General features: G+C 44.5%; 1 protein-coding gene across 1 annotated transcript in view; it reads left to right on the top strand.

The window, feature by feature from the left end:
• grid2 (glutamate receptor, ionotropic, delta 2) overlaps positions 1–17,500 on the top strand; it is a gene marked incomplete at both ends in the record, with an annotated part of 557,550 nt that overhangs the window by 103,693 nt on the left and 436,357 nt on the right. The window contains 1 exon segment of the mRNA XM_080004041.1: positions 8,003–8,158. Coding sequence (XP_079860167.1) covers positions 8,003–8,158 — 156 coding nt within the window.

The following is a 17,500-nucleotide window of genomic DNA, read 5'->3' as shown; positions in this document are numbered from 1 at the left end:
CAGAGTTCTCCTAGTGGTATCAGAGTTCTCCTAGTAGTATCAGGGTTCTAATGGTAGTATCAGGGTTCTCCTAGCTGTATCACAGTTCTCCTAGTCGAAGCAGGGTTCTCTTAGTGGTATCAGGGTTCTACTGGTGGTATCAGGGTTCTTCTAGTCGTATCATGGTTCTCCTGATGGTACAAGGGTTCTACTGGTGGTATCAGGGTTCTAATGGTGGTATCAGGGTTCTCCTGGTGGTACCAGGGTTCTCCAAGTGGTATCAGGGTTCTAATGGTGGTATCAGGGTTCTCCTGGTGGTACCAGGGTTCTCTTAGTGGTAGCAGGGTTTTCCTTAGCCTCGAGCCCTCCATCTTTGCTCGCTCACAGTTCATGTCCCGGGTGCTTGGCTAATTTGTTCGGGCTGTTTAATAGCTCGCCTCCTTTGTGGGAAATGGGTTGGCGGTTATTAAGATGCACATTCTGATATCACGTCAATTTGCCCAAAAAAGGAAAAAAAAAAAGTCTTTAGTCATTGAAAGTGGTTTTAGGATTTGTCGAAGCGCAGTCCGATCGAAACGATCATGGGAAGAAACCCCAAATGACGGGAGGTTAACTCTGTACAATAGTGTTGTGTGCATTCAACGTCCGTCGCTCCCTCTCCGCTGTTCCTCAAATGGAAATCATTTGCTCCCAGCAACACGTCGCTCGTTGGTTCTGGGTGATCACTACGGAGATCAGCAGTCTCAGGATCTGGGCTCTGGCGGAGCGCCGGGACGCGGCCTCCCTCTTTATATCGCATTTGATTCCATTTGAATGCACGAGGGAGCGGGCGGGGCGTCACGTCCTGAGCAAACGGGGCCGACGGCCGGGTAATGAGTTTGAGAAAACTGCAAGACGGCCGCTCCGGTAATGGAGTTGTCCGAGAAATTGTCCGTGCGATAAACACCGCTCATCGCAGGTGGATAACGGGTGATGCATCACAAATGGTTGCCATTTAAACGCTCATTTCACCGGCGCTAGGCTAGCTGATCCCACCCGCGGCCTTGCATTGAGCTAACACGGGTTAGCACGCAGCCCGTCACGCACAGGGGATGAAATTGGTGTCAGTCTTCTCGTCTTGAATTTGGTTAAAATACACCAGGTGGCATAAATATACTTTTATCAATATTTACTGACGTACAGAACTATTAACCAAATGTTATACACATGACATATGACTGACATTATAGAAATCCTATATCACCGTATCGTCTCGAGTGACTATTTATCCTTTCCAGTCCACGGTCATTTCCTCTAAATCCCGCTCGTGGTCCCTCCCATCTGTCGAACAGACGGTTATTAGAATGTAAGTGGATAAACATAGGTATTTATTAGCTCCTCATCAGCGTTAACAAACTACTAAATGAATACAAGACACTGGTCCTGATCAATAACTTTCCAGCCATTGATTTGTTTCAGCCTCTCACTTGTGTATTCAGTGTCGGTGGGAGATGACCGCTGCAGCCGACGTCGTCCAGGGAATGCGACATTTTGTAAAGTAACCATGTGATTATGTGGTTTCCTGCGTGTGTGTGTGTGTGTGTGTGTGTGTGTGTGTGTGTGTGTGTGTGTGTGTGTGTGTGTTTGCCTGCCTGTCTGTCCTTGGACCGTGTGTGTAAATTCAGCGTCTGTGTCCTTTTTTTTCCTGGCTGATTTATCTTGTGACGTTTGTCTTTACTCGCACGGTCACAGAACCGAAACGGAAAATGACAAATGGCTGTGTGCGTGCGTGTGTGCGTGCGAGTGTGTGTGTGTGTGTGTGTGTGTGTGTGTGTGTGTGTGTGTGTGTACGTGTGTGTGTGTTAGGAGTTTCACGACTACTGATTTTTACTTGTTCCCAAGTTTTTCGTCATAGTAGTCGTCTTTTGCCCATTATGTAAGAAAGACGCAGAGAGAGGAGTTCTAGACAACAATGAAAATTGTATTTTATAAATTAAATTAATCAGGAGAACATAGCTCAATTAAGATGTAAATGTAAATACAGATGTTGATCAATTATTCTACTAATTGGCTAGTTGGTGAAACACTTAGTGTGTGTGTGTGTGTGCGTGCGTGTGTGTGTGTGTGTGTGTGTGTGTGTGTGTGTGTGTGTGTGTGTGTGTGTGTGTGTGTGTGTGTGTGTGTGTGTGTGTGTGAGTTTGTGTGCATGTCTGGTTATCGGAGTGACCTTATCCATGTGCAGCCTTTACAGTTATTCATTATTCATACCACCATGTCCTGAATAGTATATATACTGTATAAATCTATATATATTTATAAATACAGTCTACATCAGTAACGGTACACGGCATGTTATCGAACCGTTTGCTGCACGGTTACGGTTCAATACGCACACGTGAACCATGGTATCGCGGTAGAAGTCCTCCAGACGCGTTGGCGCAGCGTACGGGCGCGGCGCGGCGTGCAGGAAGTGTTGCTTCCTATTGAATCCACTGCTGCAGCTCCAGCGGCCACGTCAGATAGGCATAGAAACGTTTTTTTAGAGTGCAATCAATCAAGGTGTCCAGACGGGAAAAAAAACAAAAAACTCTGGGATGTGTCTCTCTTTATTACAAACTTCTCTTCAGACACTCGCTTCCACCCGCACCCGCTGGTTCATGAACGAGCCGATGCTTTTGAGCGGCTCTTTTGTAGGAATGAAGGGAACCGGGTGATGAGCCCCCACCCCTCCATGTAAGAGATAGCCTATGCTCCTCCCTCGCCGGGAGGTGCCGTGGCTGAAAAGGAGCGCACCCGCTGTCATGTCAGGTTCACAAAGCGAAAGCAACACACGGACTGTAATTTCAATAATTTCCTTAACTTTAATTATTTATGTGTGGAAAATATCAGAGGAGGCAGATCCTCTGTGGCAACCCCTAATGGGAGCAGCCGAAAGAGGAAGAAGATTTATGTGTGGAAAATACTGTTTATACCTGTTGTGCACAATAAATAAATCACTATAGTACTGGTTTTATCAGTTTTTTTAATGTTTTAAAAATATTTTATATATAATTTAATAAATGTTAACGGAAATTAATATTTTAATTACCCACGATCCTGGACTCCAATCAGATGAACTTATGCAAATTTTTCCAACCCACAATGACCTTGAACCCCCGCCTCCCTCCTCCCCCCACAGTCAATCACAAAGAGCGTTACACTAGATATTTGTGGCAGACTACTATAAAAAAAATGTTTACACCTTTTAACTGAAACAATTTTTTATTTATTTTCTTTAATATAAAGATACCAAAACCTTACTGTTTATGTGGCCCCAAAACCATGATATTATACTGAACTGTGAGCCAACTACAGTATACCATTGCATCCCTTATATATATATATACAGTATATATATATATATATATATATATATATATGTATAATGACCACGCTAACCATCTTTAATTTTCAGTAATACTAATATTCAGTTTTTTATTTTTCAAGCGTAACAATCAGAATAATTTCCTTTATTGGCTCCAATCAGATGCAGACAAGAAGCAAGAAAAAATAGTAGCAATCGCAAAAAAAAAAAGTAAAATAAAGAAAAACAACTATGAATTGATATATGAATAAACCAGACAAATATACAAAAAAGACAACATGATAAATGAAAAGCGTATGGCAGGGGCGTGGCAGCGTGGTTACTAACAACCAGTTGAGACTGACTGAGACTGAGACACAGTTTTTAATGTTCATTTGCTAATCAAACGCTTCCTTCACGGATGAAAGTCGCTCGTTTTAAGTTCCTTGGTTGATTAAAAGAAAAATTAGAATAACTTCAGCATCAGTGTGTCGTTAAAGTCAGTCCCAGGGGGGCGGGTTAACTTTTGTTTTTGACTATTGGTTTTCCATATAACTCTCAACTGCTCAAGCGACCAGGTCTGTGCCGGGGCGGTCGCGGCAGCCATTTTGAAACACAGCTGAGGTTAACAAAGTTAATCGAGGGTCCGTCTCATTGAGGCCTCCACGCCTCAATTAACTTCAGATGCGTTGAACCGTTCACACACACACACACACACACACACACACACACACACACACACACACACACACACACACACACACACGCACTACAAAATGTCCCTGTGGGAGGTAGGAAACTTGAAAACTTTTAATAAAAAGTCATCTTATCTCATTAATTCAGCATTAGTTCAAGAATGTGTGTGTGTTACAGAGATAGAGAGATAGAACCCTGTGTCCGTATACGTCAGTGTGTGTGTGTGTGTGTGTGTGTGTGTGTGTGTGTGCGTGTCTTCCTCTCCTGCACAGAAAGCTTATGACATTTAGTCTCTCTCTCTCTCTCTCTGTCTCTCTCTCTCTCTCTCTGTCGCTCTCTCCTGTTCTGCTCCTCCTCCAGCCCACAGTGGCTGCTCTAAGCGCTCTACTGTGGTTTTTAATCACGCTACCAAAGCTGATTAATCACGGCTTGACCCCGGACAGGTGGGACGAGAGAGAGAGAGAGAGAGAGAGAGAGAGAGAGAGAAAGGGGGGGGTCTCGTATCGTAGCTTGGATGCTTTTTGACTTGTCACGGTCACTGGACCGCGTCCAGCACGGAGGAGAGTGGAAAGGGGAATCGAGAATCGAGCAGGGGATTGGGGAGGGAGGGAGGATGAGGGAGCGGTGGGGGAGTGTTTCAGATGTTCTTCTTTTCTTCGTCTTCATGCTATTATTCTATTGGTGCAAGTTCGGATATTCCACATGGCATATTGGGAAACTTATTTCTACTTTTCTCCTTTTTATTTTATTTTATTTTTGTACTTTTTCCTAGGACTTATTGTGTGCTATCACCGGGTGCGTTGCATTACATTTCACTGCATATATGTATGGAAGTATGTATATGTATGTGACAAATAAAAATCTTGAATCTTGAATCTTGAGAGTATGGAGGGAGCTCCAAATGGGTTTTAAAGACATTATGATGCATTTATAAGCCATGTAACAAAATGTTCTGTTATGTATTTATTTAATGATATGTAGTTATTATTAATAATATTATTAGTAATATTATTATCAATATTATTATTAATATTATTATGTGTTGGGAAAAATTGCCAAAGGGACTTTTTATTATCGAGGGCATTTGCTAACATTTCCTAATCCACTGTGATTTCATATGCACAGAAATGTTGTAAATTTTCAAAAAAAAATTAATAAATACAAATTCTAACCTAGAACATGGCACAGAACACTTCCTACATTTTGTTTTTAATCCACCAGCACACATGTTAAATAAATAAAATGAATAAAGGAAGTCTTCGGCTGAACGGTTCTACACAGAGAATATCAATTGAACGCGTCCCAGTAACGTCACACTCAACGTCACATGTTCCAGTTAGTACATCTAGCCGTGGGAGATCCTTCAGCAAACCCCCCCCCCCCCCCAAAAAAAAAGACAGAGAACAGCGGAAAATGTGTTAAATTTACCATTTGAGGGAAAGGCGTTTCAAGCAAACGATTTCTTCTTAAATTGGACTTGTGTCCTTGTCCTCCTGGGACCTGCTCCTTTCCGCCCTCGTCCTTCCCACGTCCAACCTCGCGGTCTCCCCTCAGATGTTTGTGTTTGGTTAAATCCCCTTTTCGCTCCCCGTCCGAGTGCCGTCCATCCATAATTCAGCTCCAATGGAATCGTTAACGAGACCTTTGTGTCGCGCCGCTCATCGCTTATTTTATGAAATTTTTTCCTTTTTTTTTTTCTTCTTCTTTTTTTTAAATTCGGCTCGACCTGCTTGTCTGCGATCATCTATACTGCATAGTGATTGAAATAAAATATCCAGGACTCGATCACGGGTATTTAAGGAAGCCACCGCGCTCCTGGTTCACATAATTAGTTCATTAATAATACAATCATTCATTCTACTTTTGCTAATATTTTACGAGTCACCGCGGTGGAGTTTCTCGTGGGCCTCCTCCCGAGCTTATATTATTATATTATATTATGTTCGTTGGCTGAGATGGATGATTGCGGAGAGAAACATTTCCGAGTACTACTTCCTCAAGCTCTAAGTACATTTTGATGACAGCCGGGCAATTTGTCACAAGTGGTCACAACATGGTGCACAGGGGGAAGTACAGAGGGTCCGCGGCATAAGCCGGACGTGAAGGCGTGGCTTCGGGGTAGTTTCGGGGGCGCAGGTGCACGACGGAGGGTGGGCGCGGCATCTTCTACGACGAAGAGCGTATCTTTGTTACAAAGGAACCCGGGGAAACGGTGTCTGGGAGGAGATAAGCAGCGCCTGGGAGCTCAAACTCCTGCACCTGGCAATTAACTGCGGAGTTCTGTGGAGAGGAAAGGGACTGTGATGCGACCTTCACTGGCGGGAGAATCTTATCTCTACACCCGACCGTAGCGTGACTGGGATGGGTAAAATGCGGGGACTAATTATATGGAAATAAAGAGGAAATAAGATTGGTTGGTTATACATGTGAGAATTAGACAGAAGGCCATTTGAAGATATGTTCTTCATCATTTTGGGGGTGGTTGAATGGCATCACATCCATAAACATCAATGAAGCGGAAGATTTTAATTTTACCTCCTCCGTTTCCACTTCCATCAAGGTGTAAATGTTAATGTATTATTAAAAAAAAATTAATAAATAAAAAAAAGTAACCAAAAAAAAAGACAAACATGAAAAAAAACTTTGAAAAAGTCTGCCAACTGTTATGTTAGTGGCATTCAGGGTGGTGGAGGTTGAATTAAAGTACATTAATACAAATGGTTTTTCTAGGTGGGAATTTTAAGACAAGCTCTGCCTGGACATCTGCATAACAATGAGTTCATAAACTTCTTGTCCACCTTATATTGTTACATGCGGTGTACGATGCGGTGGCCCCCGTTTACATAACACGAGAAGAACTGTGTCACATTTTAATTGTACTAATTATGCACCAAAAAAAAATTGCCTGAGTAGGCATTCCTTTAAGTGCGATCGGGTAAGCTCGGGAAAGCTGCCTTTGAAAAGCGCTATCGCGTGGCCTCAATCCAGAACGCCTCGCTGTGCTGCTGCTGGCCCACTTATTAGGATAACTTGGAAAGTGAAAATAGAAAATCCCGAAACCTTTGAACTATTTGAGCTGCTGTTCTTGTAATCTGGGAATATTACGGACGGCCATTTTTTATTTATTTTTGCCAATATGCTCTGTATACTGCGATCCACGGATGAACACATGGAGGGATGAATGGAAACTCTATCGCCTGACTGGCTCACTTCGTGTCACCGCTGACATGTGTCTTTCTCACACACACCCACCCACACACACACACACTCACACTTTCTGGTATTTAATGTCTGACGCACACATTTCCCACCCGCCCACACACACATATACACTGATTTTCTGTTCAGTGGAGTACAGTTAGAGGTGCTTCATTAGCCCGGGCTTGGACAATTACTTGCTCATTGGGTTCGGGGGCGGTGGGGGGGGGGCAGGGGATGGCGTGAGAAGTTAAAAACCAAAAGGAGAGCTGTGTGTGGATGGAGAGAGGGAGGTAGAAAGGAGAAGGGACATTAGGTTGATTGCATGTGCAACCGACCAAAGCAAAGTGACCAAACACCTACTGGCCCAGCAAAATCGCTTATCTTACTTCTTTCCATTCTCTCTCTCTCTCTCTCTCTCTCTCTCTCTCTCTCGTAGCACCATTTGAGCTTGAGTCTTGTTGAGTTATCCAACTTATTAAGTTGTGACCAGTTGGGTTGGACCTTCTCACTCCAATGGCCCCGGACTGGTATTATTATTATTAATATTATTAATAATATTAATATTAATATTATTATAATTAGTCCTCTCTTCTCTGGTCCCATTATAGGAAAAGACAGCGACTTGTAGGAGTGACCCTTTTGAACAAGTGTGTGTTATCCAAGTTTAGTTGCTGGACTCTGAAGTCAACGCCCCTTCCCCCCACCCCCTCCTCTTTCCTCCATCCCTTCACTCCGCCCGACTCCAGCGCTTCGCTCTTCATACTTATCATACAAATCTCAAGTCTCTTCCCCTTTTCCCGACAGGCGCCATCTTTGATGAGTCGGCCCGCAAGGACGACGAGGTGTTCCGCCTGGCGGTGGCGGACCTCAACCTCAACAACGAGATCCTGGAGACGGAGAAGATCACCATTTCGGTGGAGTTCGTGGACGGGAACAATCCCTTCCAGGCCGTGCAGGAAGGTAAGGCTCGCGTTATTTAGACGTTCCGACGGGAGCGCAGCGCGTTTTTGGGGATTTTGTCACAGAAAAGAGAAGGTTCATAGAAACGGCTTCACTCCTTCGGCGACTCCTGTCGAGGTCTTGAGTGGAACTATCACAGGATATGCCATCCAGCAGCATCGGTTTTTGGACATTTTGTTATTGATATGAATATACATGATTTACATCCTTGGTTGGTGGTAACAACCAAAATCTTGGAGATGAGTTGGTCTGGATAAGAAGTAGCTACCGTGGTGGATCGATACGATGGGAAAGACGAGCCCTCCCTGGTGACTGTGCTTTCAAATACCGGGTTCACATGGCGATCCCTGCAAACTCACAACACGCCCCCTTTCGCCCTATTTTGGGTGTAATGAAGGCAGCGACGTCGAAAATCGAAGCCCTATCCGGGACTCTGATGGAAAGGATGGGGACCTGATGCTTTCAACAAACCTCCATAAGCAAGAGGGAGCTCGCCGTTCTCCGGCCCAGAAACCAACTCCAAGAGGAAGAGCATCCCCGCTCAGCCGGTTAGAAATTGAAGGGTGCGATGGCCGCTTGGATACTGTATCCCAAATGATATTGATCAGACCTCAAAAACCCTTTTCAAGGCTCTTGAGTTACTCTTTAATTGGGGAAGAAAATATTCTCTTTGAGGCACCAGAGGAGGCAGAAGCTTCCTACTTGCACAACCCCACGTGTTCCCTCTTCCCAACTTTTCGTGCGTCGTGGGTCGATGATTCCCCCGGAAAGATGGGATTTGTTGAGGATTTTCAACTTCTACTCAAACTCTAACCAAATATAATTTCATTTTGGTGTTTGCTTCATCCAAGAAAGGTTCGATTCTTCTGGAATTCTGTTAAACTCTAAATGAGAGTTTAACGACCATCAAGGCAAATGTTGGTGTATTGGCACAGGGAGATTAAAGTGTGTGTGTGTGGTTCTATATGTACAAATGTTTGGATAATGCTACAGCCTCCCAAGGGATTTATACTCCCATTTCAAACAGGATATTTCCTTTTTCATCTCTGTATTTTTATCGATGAAACATCTAATCCCCGCAGTTGAAGGAAAGTCAGATTTAAAGCCCGTTAAAGGTCTGGCACTGCATCACTTAGAGCCATACCCAACTGTCTGGGAGGCCCTGGGAAACTAATGATAAATTGTCGTCGCTCTGACAGGGCAGACTTAAGGTTGGCGGTCTGGTCCGCAGTTTTTTTTACACCCTATCTGAGGAAAACCGCGCCGGCGCACAACCTCTGGATTTGGGACCCGATGCTTGTGCGTCAAACTGTAAAAGTCAAAATAAAAACACGCAAGCCGGGGCTTGATGGGGAAATTCCACTCAATGTCTCACGTCTTGTATGTCTATAATTCTTCATTCGCTGTGCAAAGTGTATGCATTTATTCTTTATTTTATTATGTATGGAGATATTTACCGTCATGATGCTATGCTATACTAATCATACTACTACGTTAGTGCAGATGTGTTGAGGGAAAAGCCTGTGGTGCGGCTGCACAACGAGAGGAGAATCCATCTTTCTCTGTAAACTTCGAAACATCTGTGTGTCCGACCAAACAACGATTTACATTTAGAAAACAAAGGAAGCATAATAATTATTGTTTTCTGAGGCTTTTTTTTTTTTTTTTTATGTTATACACAGTTGCCATGAGCGACTTGAGACAGAAAACTAAAAAACACTGCTAAAAAACACTAATAGTGGGACACTATGACACTAATAGTGGGACCTAATGTGGTTATTGTGGGAGCCGTGCTGCTGCAAAGCCCAGCAGGAAAATTGCAGCGCATCTCACATTTGTATTCCATGAAGCAGGCGGGGGACATGTTATATAACACACATTTAAACAAGAACAAACAAAAAACTGCTTATTTTGCTGCTCTCTTTCATCTCACTGTAGCAACATGATGATATTTGAATTTTTTTTTATTTTAATTTTTTTTTAACCGTCAGGGTCAACCTAGGGTCAGGCACATGATGATGAGTCATACTGTATATGATAAACATAATGATACTCTGTGTGTGTGTGTGTGTGTGTGTGTGTGTGTGTGTGTGTGTGTGTGTGTGTGTGTGTGTGTGTGTGTGTGTGTGTGTGTGTGTGGGTGTGTGTGTGTGTGTGAGTGACTACCCGGGAGAGGGAGATACGGCTGTGAGTGGGTGGTACTGTAACATCACAATGATCTGGCTTACAGCGCTGCAGGGGAGACACACACACACACACACATAAAAACTCACACACACACTAGCCCACACGTAGAGGTACACACACGCAGATACAAACACACGTAAAAATACACACAAACACCCATGCAGCTACACATAAAGATACACACACACTCAGCTTTTTGCATTGCAAGTTGGTTATAACATGGTTATAAATGGTTATAACAAGACACATACAGAAAGGTACAAATACACACACACAGCTACAAATACATGTGCAGCTACACATACAAACAGACACACCCGAAATCTACGCCAATCTCCCCCCCAAGTGATGGAGGGAAAATTGGTTTTCCGGAAATATTATAAGCCTTATTTACACCACACTGGCTACCTGTAGTGTTTGGAATCACTTTGAAAGTCCTGAAGGCTCGGAAGCTGAACTTGCTCGCAGCAGTTCAGTGAATTCCTCCAAGTGGCAGCTGGAAACATAACTTTTTAACTTGCCTCTCAATTAGCTGTAGTCGGAAAAAAGGAGCGTGACGCTTCAGCATTTATTTTATATATTCATAACATTATTTATTCATTTTGCTTGATGCACATTTTATGTTTTATTCTGTTTGTGATCTTTTAATGTTTAACTTTGTGCACTTTGTATTTTTTATTGATTTTTGTTTTTAATTCATTCTTTTTTTTTTACTTTCTGTGAAGAACTTTGAGTTGCATCTCTTGTATGAATCGTGCTCTACAAATACAGTTTATTATTATTATTATTATTATTATTATTATTATTATTATTATTATTAATATTATTATTATTATATTACACTGTTGATAGTCCGACTGAGTTGGTGGTGAGGGAAGACGGAAGTTAAATTTTTTTATTTTTTTTTCCTTACTCTTCTTTCTGATCCGGAGGATAATATAACCAGATCGTCCCCTTCCAAAAGAGATGCCTCTGCTGCGATCGGGAGATATGCACCGTACGATAAGCGGCGTGAGTTGTCCTCCGCTGTTCATCGCTGCTGGTATAATTGTTTTAATGACTAAAGATGAAGCGAAAAGATTTTAGGGCTTAACATTAAAAAAAAAGCCATATCTTCGCACCCCTGAGAAGATTTAATTAACTGATAATCAAAGACAAAGCTCTCACTCACTTACACACACACACACACACACACGCACACAGATAAAAAATACAGTACTGGCCCATACACACACACACACACACACACACACACACAAACACACGTATACTCTTTCTCACATACGCACACATAAATACAATCTTGCACAAATTAATAAACATCACACACACACACACACACACACACACACACACACACACACACTCACACAAATTGTGTTTGTGTTCATTCATAAGTGTATTGTATTTGTTAAAAATGCTTTATGGCTGGCCTACAGAAAACACGTGATCTTCCTCTTAATTATTTTATTCCTGTAAATTCTGTATTTTTTTTCTCCTTTCCTTTCAGAATGTTATCTAACTCAAATATGGGTGTGTTTTTTCTGGTAGTTTTGTGTTTCTTAAAAGGTTGCTAAGGCTGCTGCATTTAGTGATGGCTCCATGGCGCCATGAGCAGGGTTGCCAGGTCTGTGTGACAAAACCAGCCTATTGGCCGATCAAAAGAAGCCCAAAACCAGCCCAATGGCCAATAAAACCAGCCCAAAACCCAATACCTTTGATCACAACAAAACAACAAAACTAAAGAATGCCTCCACTCCCAGATAGCTGAAAGTATGTTAGATAGTATATAAAAGTCTAAATACAACTATCTAGGCTATTTGCTTCACAAGATACAGCAACAATCCCCTAAAGCTCAATAACACCCACTACAAAAACTCATGATCCTGCAACATGGGAGCAACTGCATGTACTTTCCGACATAAATCCGTCTTTACTCTACCATTCTTTCGTATATTTCTTCCCTTATTTCTCCCACTTACTGCGTGTCAAGACGAGAGGCGAGCAGGCGCGGCCGGGCAGAGAGCCTATGTGTTTGTGTATGTGGGCGCGTCCCCGGAGTCAGTTTGGTAAGATTTGGGTGAAAATAAATTATTTCATTTAATTCATGCATTTCTCTCTATAGATATTATTCATGTCATTTGAGTGCAAAATAGGTCTGCTCAACCAGCGGACAAAAAAAATTCAACCCTTGGCCACACTTCCAAAGTAGCCCAATTCCGTGGGAAAACCGCAGACCTGGCAACCTTGACCATAAGGAGTGGAGTCATTACCAGAATACTGCCGCCACAACCACAACATTAGTGTGTGGATGGCAATTGTTAGTTAGTTAATTTATTAGTTCATTCCTTCGTCTGTTAGTTTGTTTGTTAGATCGTTTTTAGTTTGTCCGCCTGTTTGTTTGTTTGTATGTTTATTTTCGATTTTTCGTGGTTCCTATGTGTCGCACGCAGGTTGCAGTTGAAGCGGTGCCGGCGCGGCGGGGTTTTATTCATTGACGGTCCAAACAAAACCGCGCTCGAGTGCAGGGAAAGTAAATATAAAGGACAACTTAAAGATGCGATCGGACGTCGGCTCTCCGGTTGAGGTTTTGCGGTCGAGGTTCTCCGGCGCGGTGTGTTTTGGCTCCTGCGCGCTCCCGTACATTCCCTGCCGAGACAAGACAGACACATAGGAAAACTCTCAGCTGTTTCTCTGTTCGATAGTTCATCAGTTTGTTGGTCCGTTAATTTGCCAGTTAGTTAGTTAGTTTGTAAGTTCATCAGTTGGTTAGTTTGTCAGTTAGGGAGTCAGTCGGGTTTGTCCGTTAGTTAGTTAGATCGCTTGGCACGTTTTCGTCTATTTGTCCGTCAGTTTGTTCCTTTTGTCTGGTCGTCGCCCATTCTTTTTGCCTCTAGAATGTACACTGTATAGAAACGGCACATCTCCAGGTGAGCGTGAGACGGATGCGCTCAAGGCAGAACGAGCTGCGGGTTAATTGCGGTACTGAAGGTCGCCTCAAAGGTCATTAGGCAGAGAAAGGGAAGCTGCGCGTACTTAACACTACAGGAAAACAGGCTGATATATCGATTTCCCCGTCCGTCCTACCTGCCTGTCTGTCTAGTCGCATTAGCCGGGATTGTTGGTCCACCGGATGCAAAATCAATCTGGCTGGTTCTCAATCCTTCCGTCCCTCTGTCCGTCAAATGTCGCTCTGTCGGTCCCAGTAATCTATCCCTTTTGTAAGCCCGAGCGAGGCGCCCTCCTCTCAGCGATTGGGGAGGTCTCAGTGGTCTGTAAATTGCAATTCATCATCACAACAAGTCCCGTGCTGTTTAAGGCTGCATTCTCCACACTGCAGAGATCCATTGATGTGTGCACAGCTTATTATAACATTTGGCAGCCTTAATGCACAATTAATTAATTGATTGACACACTAATGGTTTGTAAACACGTGCCGCCTGCAAAGCCCATCAAACAGCCACAGCATGGTGCGATCCCATCCTTTGACTAATAACACACATGTCCTCCGAACATGATAGCGCAAAGTGGGCTTCCTGGACGCACGCCCCGCAATCGTTTTTTCCATTTGCCGATGAAATGAAATCCCCACGCTAAAACACATTATAAGACAGTAGGTATTTAATAGTAATCCTCCCGCAAATGAAGGTATGCAGGTTTGGTTAAGAGAAGAGCCCAAAATTGCCTCTCGGTGCAAAACGCGGCGGCGCACTGACTTCCCATTTGGGGGTTCTACCAGAACGGGAATGGGAAGTGTCTGTAGGGCTCCACATGCCTCCACTCCGCGGCTGTAAGTTACAATCAAAGTCAGCTGGGACCCCAAACTGGAACGGTCGGATAAAGACGGATGGATGGATGAATAGTGATGAGGAGACTATCTAGAACCCGTACAGCGTCCCTTCGGAGAGCCGACATTTTTAATTTAAAGTTGCAGACGCTCCGATGCCCCTCCACGTCTTTCACGTCAAGCCAGCAGCTGCGGGGGGCTCTTCCGGACGCGCATCTCGCCGGCGGCGCTGCAGCTCCGGCACACAACGTTCACCGTGTCCTCCGCTCGCCGTGCAATAGAGTAGAACCCAATGAAAAGCGGAAGGGACGGATGTCGCCTTTCCACCGCATGGAACCGACTCAACTCGACTCGGCCCAACCAGCCTCCACTCACTTGGTGCCGGGTGCTTTGTTTTTTCCACTGCAGAGCCACCCAGAGCCACGCTGCGTGAATTTGCCGTGACGTCGTCTTCAAGGCGGCCCGTGCAGGAGCGGTGGCGGCTGTGGATGAGATGGTTCTCCGTTCTCTGTGTGGTGGCTGGATAAGCTTTTCCGGTTTTCTTGGCCCCTTTTTTTAAAGACCCCCGAGGGTGACGAAATAGCGTTTTTTGATTTTTTTTAACCTTTCAAAAATAAAAAATCTCCAATCTCCTCTGCTCAGCCATCCTCTCACGTCCCCGTGAGAGAGAAAAAAAAAAGATAATATATAATTTTAATAAGTGATGTATTTCTTTTCCTAATTGAATCGAACGAAAAAAGCCCCGCGTGTTGGAGACACGCTCTTCGCTCAGTCGCTCCTACCCGTGTGGCGCAATGATGCCAAAGTCGCGGTGACGCTTCCTTCCGACCGATCAGCCGTCTGCACTTTGTTTTCACGTGACATTTCGGTGTCACCTCAGCTGGCTTGGAACCTCGACAGAGGTGATACCAAAGTAAGTGCCAGGTTCCAGGTAATCCCAAAGTCAAACCAGAGGGGCGAGTAGAGTGGAGTTGAGTCGAGTCAGTTCCATGCGGTGGAAAGAGCACCAAAAGTCATGTTGCCATGGAGACCGCTTGCTTGGTTCCAATCCAAGTATCATTTCAGTTGGTCTTCCGGGATTCCTTGAACGCTCAGAACCTGCACTGCTCTCCCTATCGTGTCGTGAGTTTTATTATATCAAATTATGTTATTGAGCTTTCGTCCAAAGTGACTTTCAATAAGTACATTTGGTCGCAGCATCGACCCACTCAATCGTTTTTGAACATTTGCCAAAATCCTCCAAAACCAAAAGTGTGATGGAGCAATAAAACTTTGTAGTTAATATTTGAGTGGTGATCCAACTCTGTCCCAACTTCGGGGACGATCAACAGATTTAAGCCACATACGCGTTCCGCATTTCAGGGCTTTATTATAATGCGATGGATCAAAATGGCCGTCCGGCTAATATTTGCCGCGGGATTAGCGACGCCTCGCCTGACGTGAGGCCGCTCCACTGATGCTTCCGTCGCTCTGTTTTTCCTTTTGCTCGTTCTCTCTTTTTCACTCCCTCTTTCCCTCCAAACCCCCCACCTCACCTGCTAAGTGGCTAATTGTGGAGCAGCTCTTGCCACTTATGTGATGTTTCCTGCACCATATGCTGATCTCGCCGTCATTATATGCCCCACGGCAACCGGATAACAGGTAGACGTGTGTGTGTGTGTGTGTGTGTGTGTGTGTGTGTGTGTGTGTGTGTGTGTGTGTGTGTGTGTGTGTGTGTGTGTGTGTGTGTTTCTGTGTGTTTCTATGTGTGTGCGTGTGTGTGTGTGGCCTTTATCGATCGATGCAATGAGAGTAATCGAATTGGGTAACGGGTGTGGTGTGATGGGGAAGGGGGGGACTCAATACTTGTCTAAGCTTATTTTTCATTTGATCTCAGTCTCAGGAAACACAGATCAGGGTGGTGTTGTTTTGTCTGAATTATTCCCGCCCTGAGTTGCCGGCGCATTCACGGCCAATAGCATGATGGGGCGGGCGAAGGAAACGAGCGGTGAGGGGCGCACACATCACCCCAATCTCTATTAGTTTATTTTTATTTGGACTTTCATGTGTTCTTGTTTCTTACCGTACGTTTAAAGTACGACGTCGGAATGCATTCCGGGATGGACACCCGGATCGATAGCCATTTCAGCCTCCTGTGAACTGACGTTTTCAAGCCTCAAATACGAGAAAAGTGCAAATTCTTACCCTATTCAGATCCGTCGAGGACTTCTGAGCACTGTCCTCGCGTCTCCGGAATTAAATGGAAATGTTTTTCTTTGTATGGTTAATGTTTGGTAAATAGACTAGAATTTCGAAAATTTTTGCGACGAAAAATATTAAAAACCTTTTCGTAACGTCAGACGCGGGCGGGCAGGACCGTGTGAGGAGCTCTTGGCTTTGTCAAAATGGAAAACCGCGTCATATCATCTATTTTCACCTGAAATATTTCCATGTTTATTTCGTGTCAAATTAATCATGATGCAAATATTATTTGCTGCTACAGAATGTGAGGGTGGAAGGTTTGACATGTCCTGGACATTACTCTAAATGACCAAAAAGCCAGTAATGGACGGTTAACGTGACCTGTGTAACACATACTGTACCTGCTCTGAAACACGACGTTATCTCTCCATTTTCTCTCCAACATTTAAATAAAATAGCGAGTGATACAACAAAATCTGATATCACGGCTGAAAACCAAGCAGCACGAGCACGGCAGGAGCGTTGGATAAAAAGATCCTGAGATTAGATTGTCTCCTTTTGGGAGTGCGGCTTTGATCGGCTAATGTGTTGACCTTTGACCCCAAAACAAGATGGGTGGGTGCGGCTCCCCGGTCCGTCACTGCCGCGAGGCCGGAACGTTGCAAACGTCATCCGAGCAGGGGAGCGGGAGCTGGGGATCCGCTCCGGTCCCCCCGGCACGCACCATCCATCCAGCACTCCGAGCTCCACCCACTCTCCTCAATTAGTTGCCATGGAAACCCCGGGACGAGAATTGGTTTGTCGTCTGCGGTCCCCAACTCCTCCCCTCCTCTCGCCTCCTCCTCCCGCCCCTCTCCTCTTCCCTTTTTCTCAATGTGATTAATCTGCCCTCCGCCATTTCTGCTGCCTCCAACAACCGTGCTGGCGAGCGCCGGTGTCTCATTAGCTGCCATGGAAACCGCATATTTCCCAGAATGCTAAGTCACTCCTTCGCTCCCCTTGTCCTCCTCACTTTGTTTGTCCATTCATCTCCTATCAGGTCATCCACTGTGTACACACGCACGCGCACGTACACACACACACACAGACACACGCACAAGCACGCACGCACGCACGCACGCACGCACACACACACGCACGCACGCACGCACACACACACACACACACACACAGCACACACAATTAAT

Source organism: Zeus faber (genome assembly GCF_960531495.2).
Source record: "Zeus faber genome assembly, chromosome: 7".
NCBI classification, from domain to species: Eukaryota; Metazoa; Chordata; class Actinopteri; order Zeiformes; family Zeidae; genus Zeus; species Zeus faber.
Note: the sequence above shows the minus strand (reverse complement) of the source record. Positions and strands in the feature narration are given on the sequence as shown.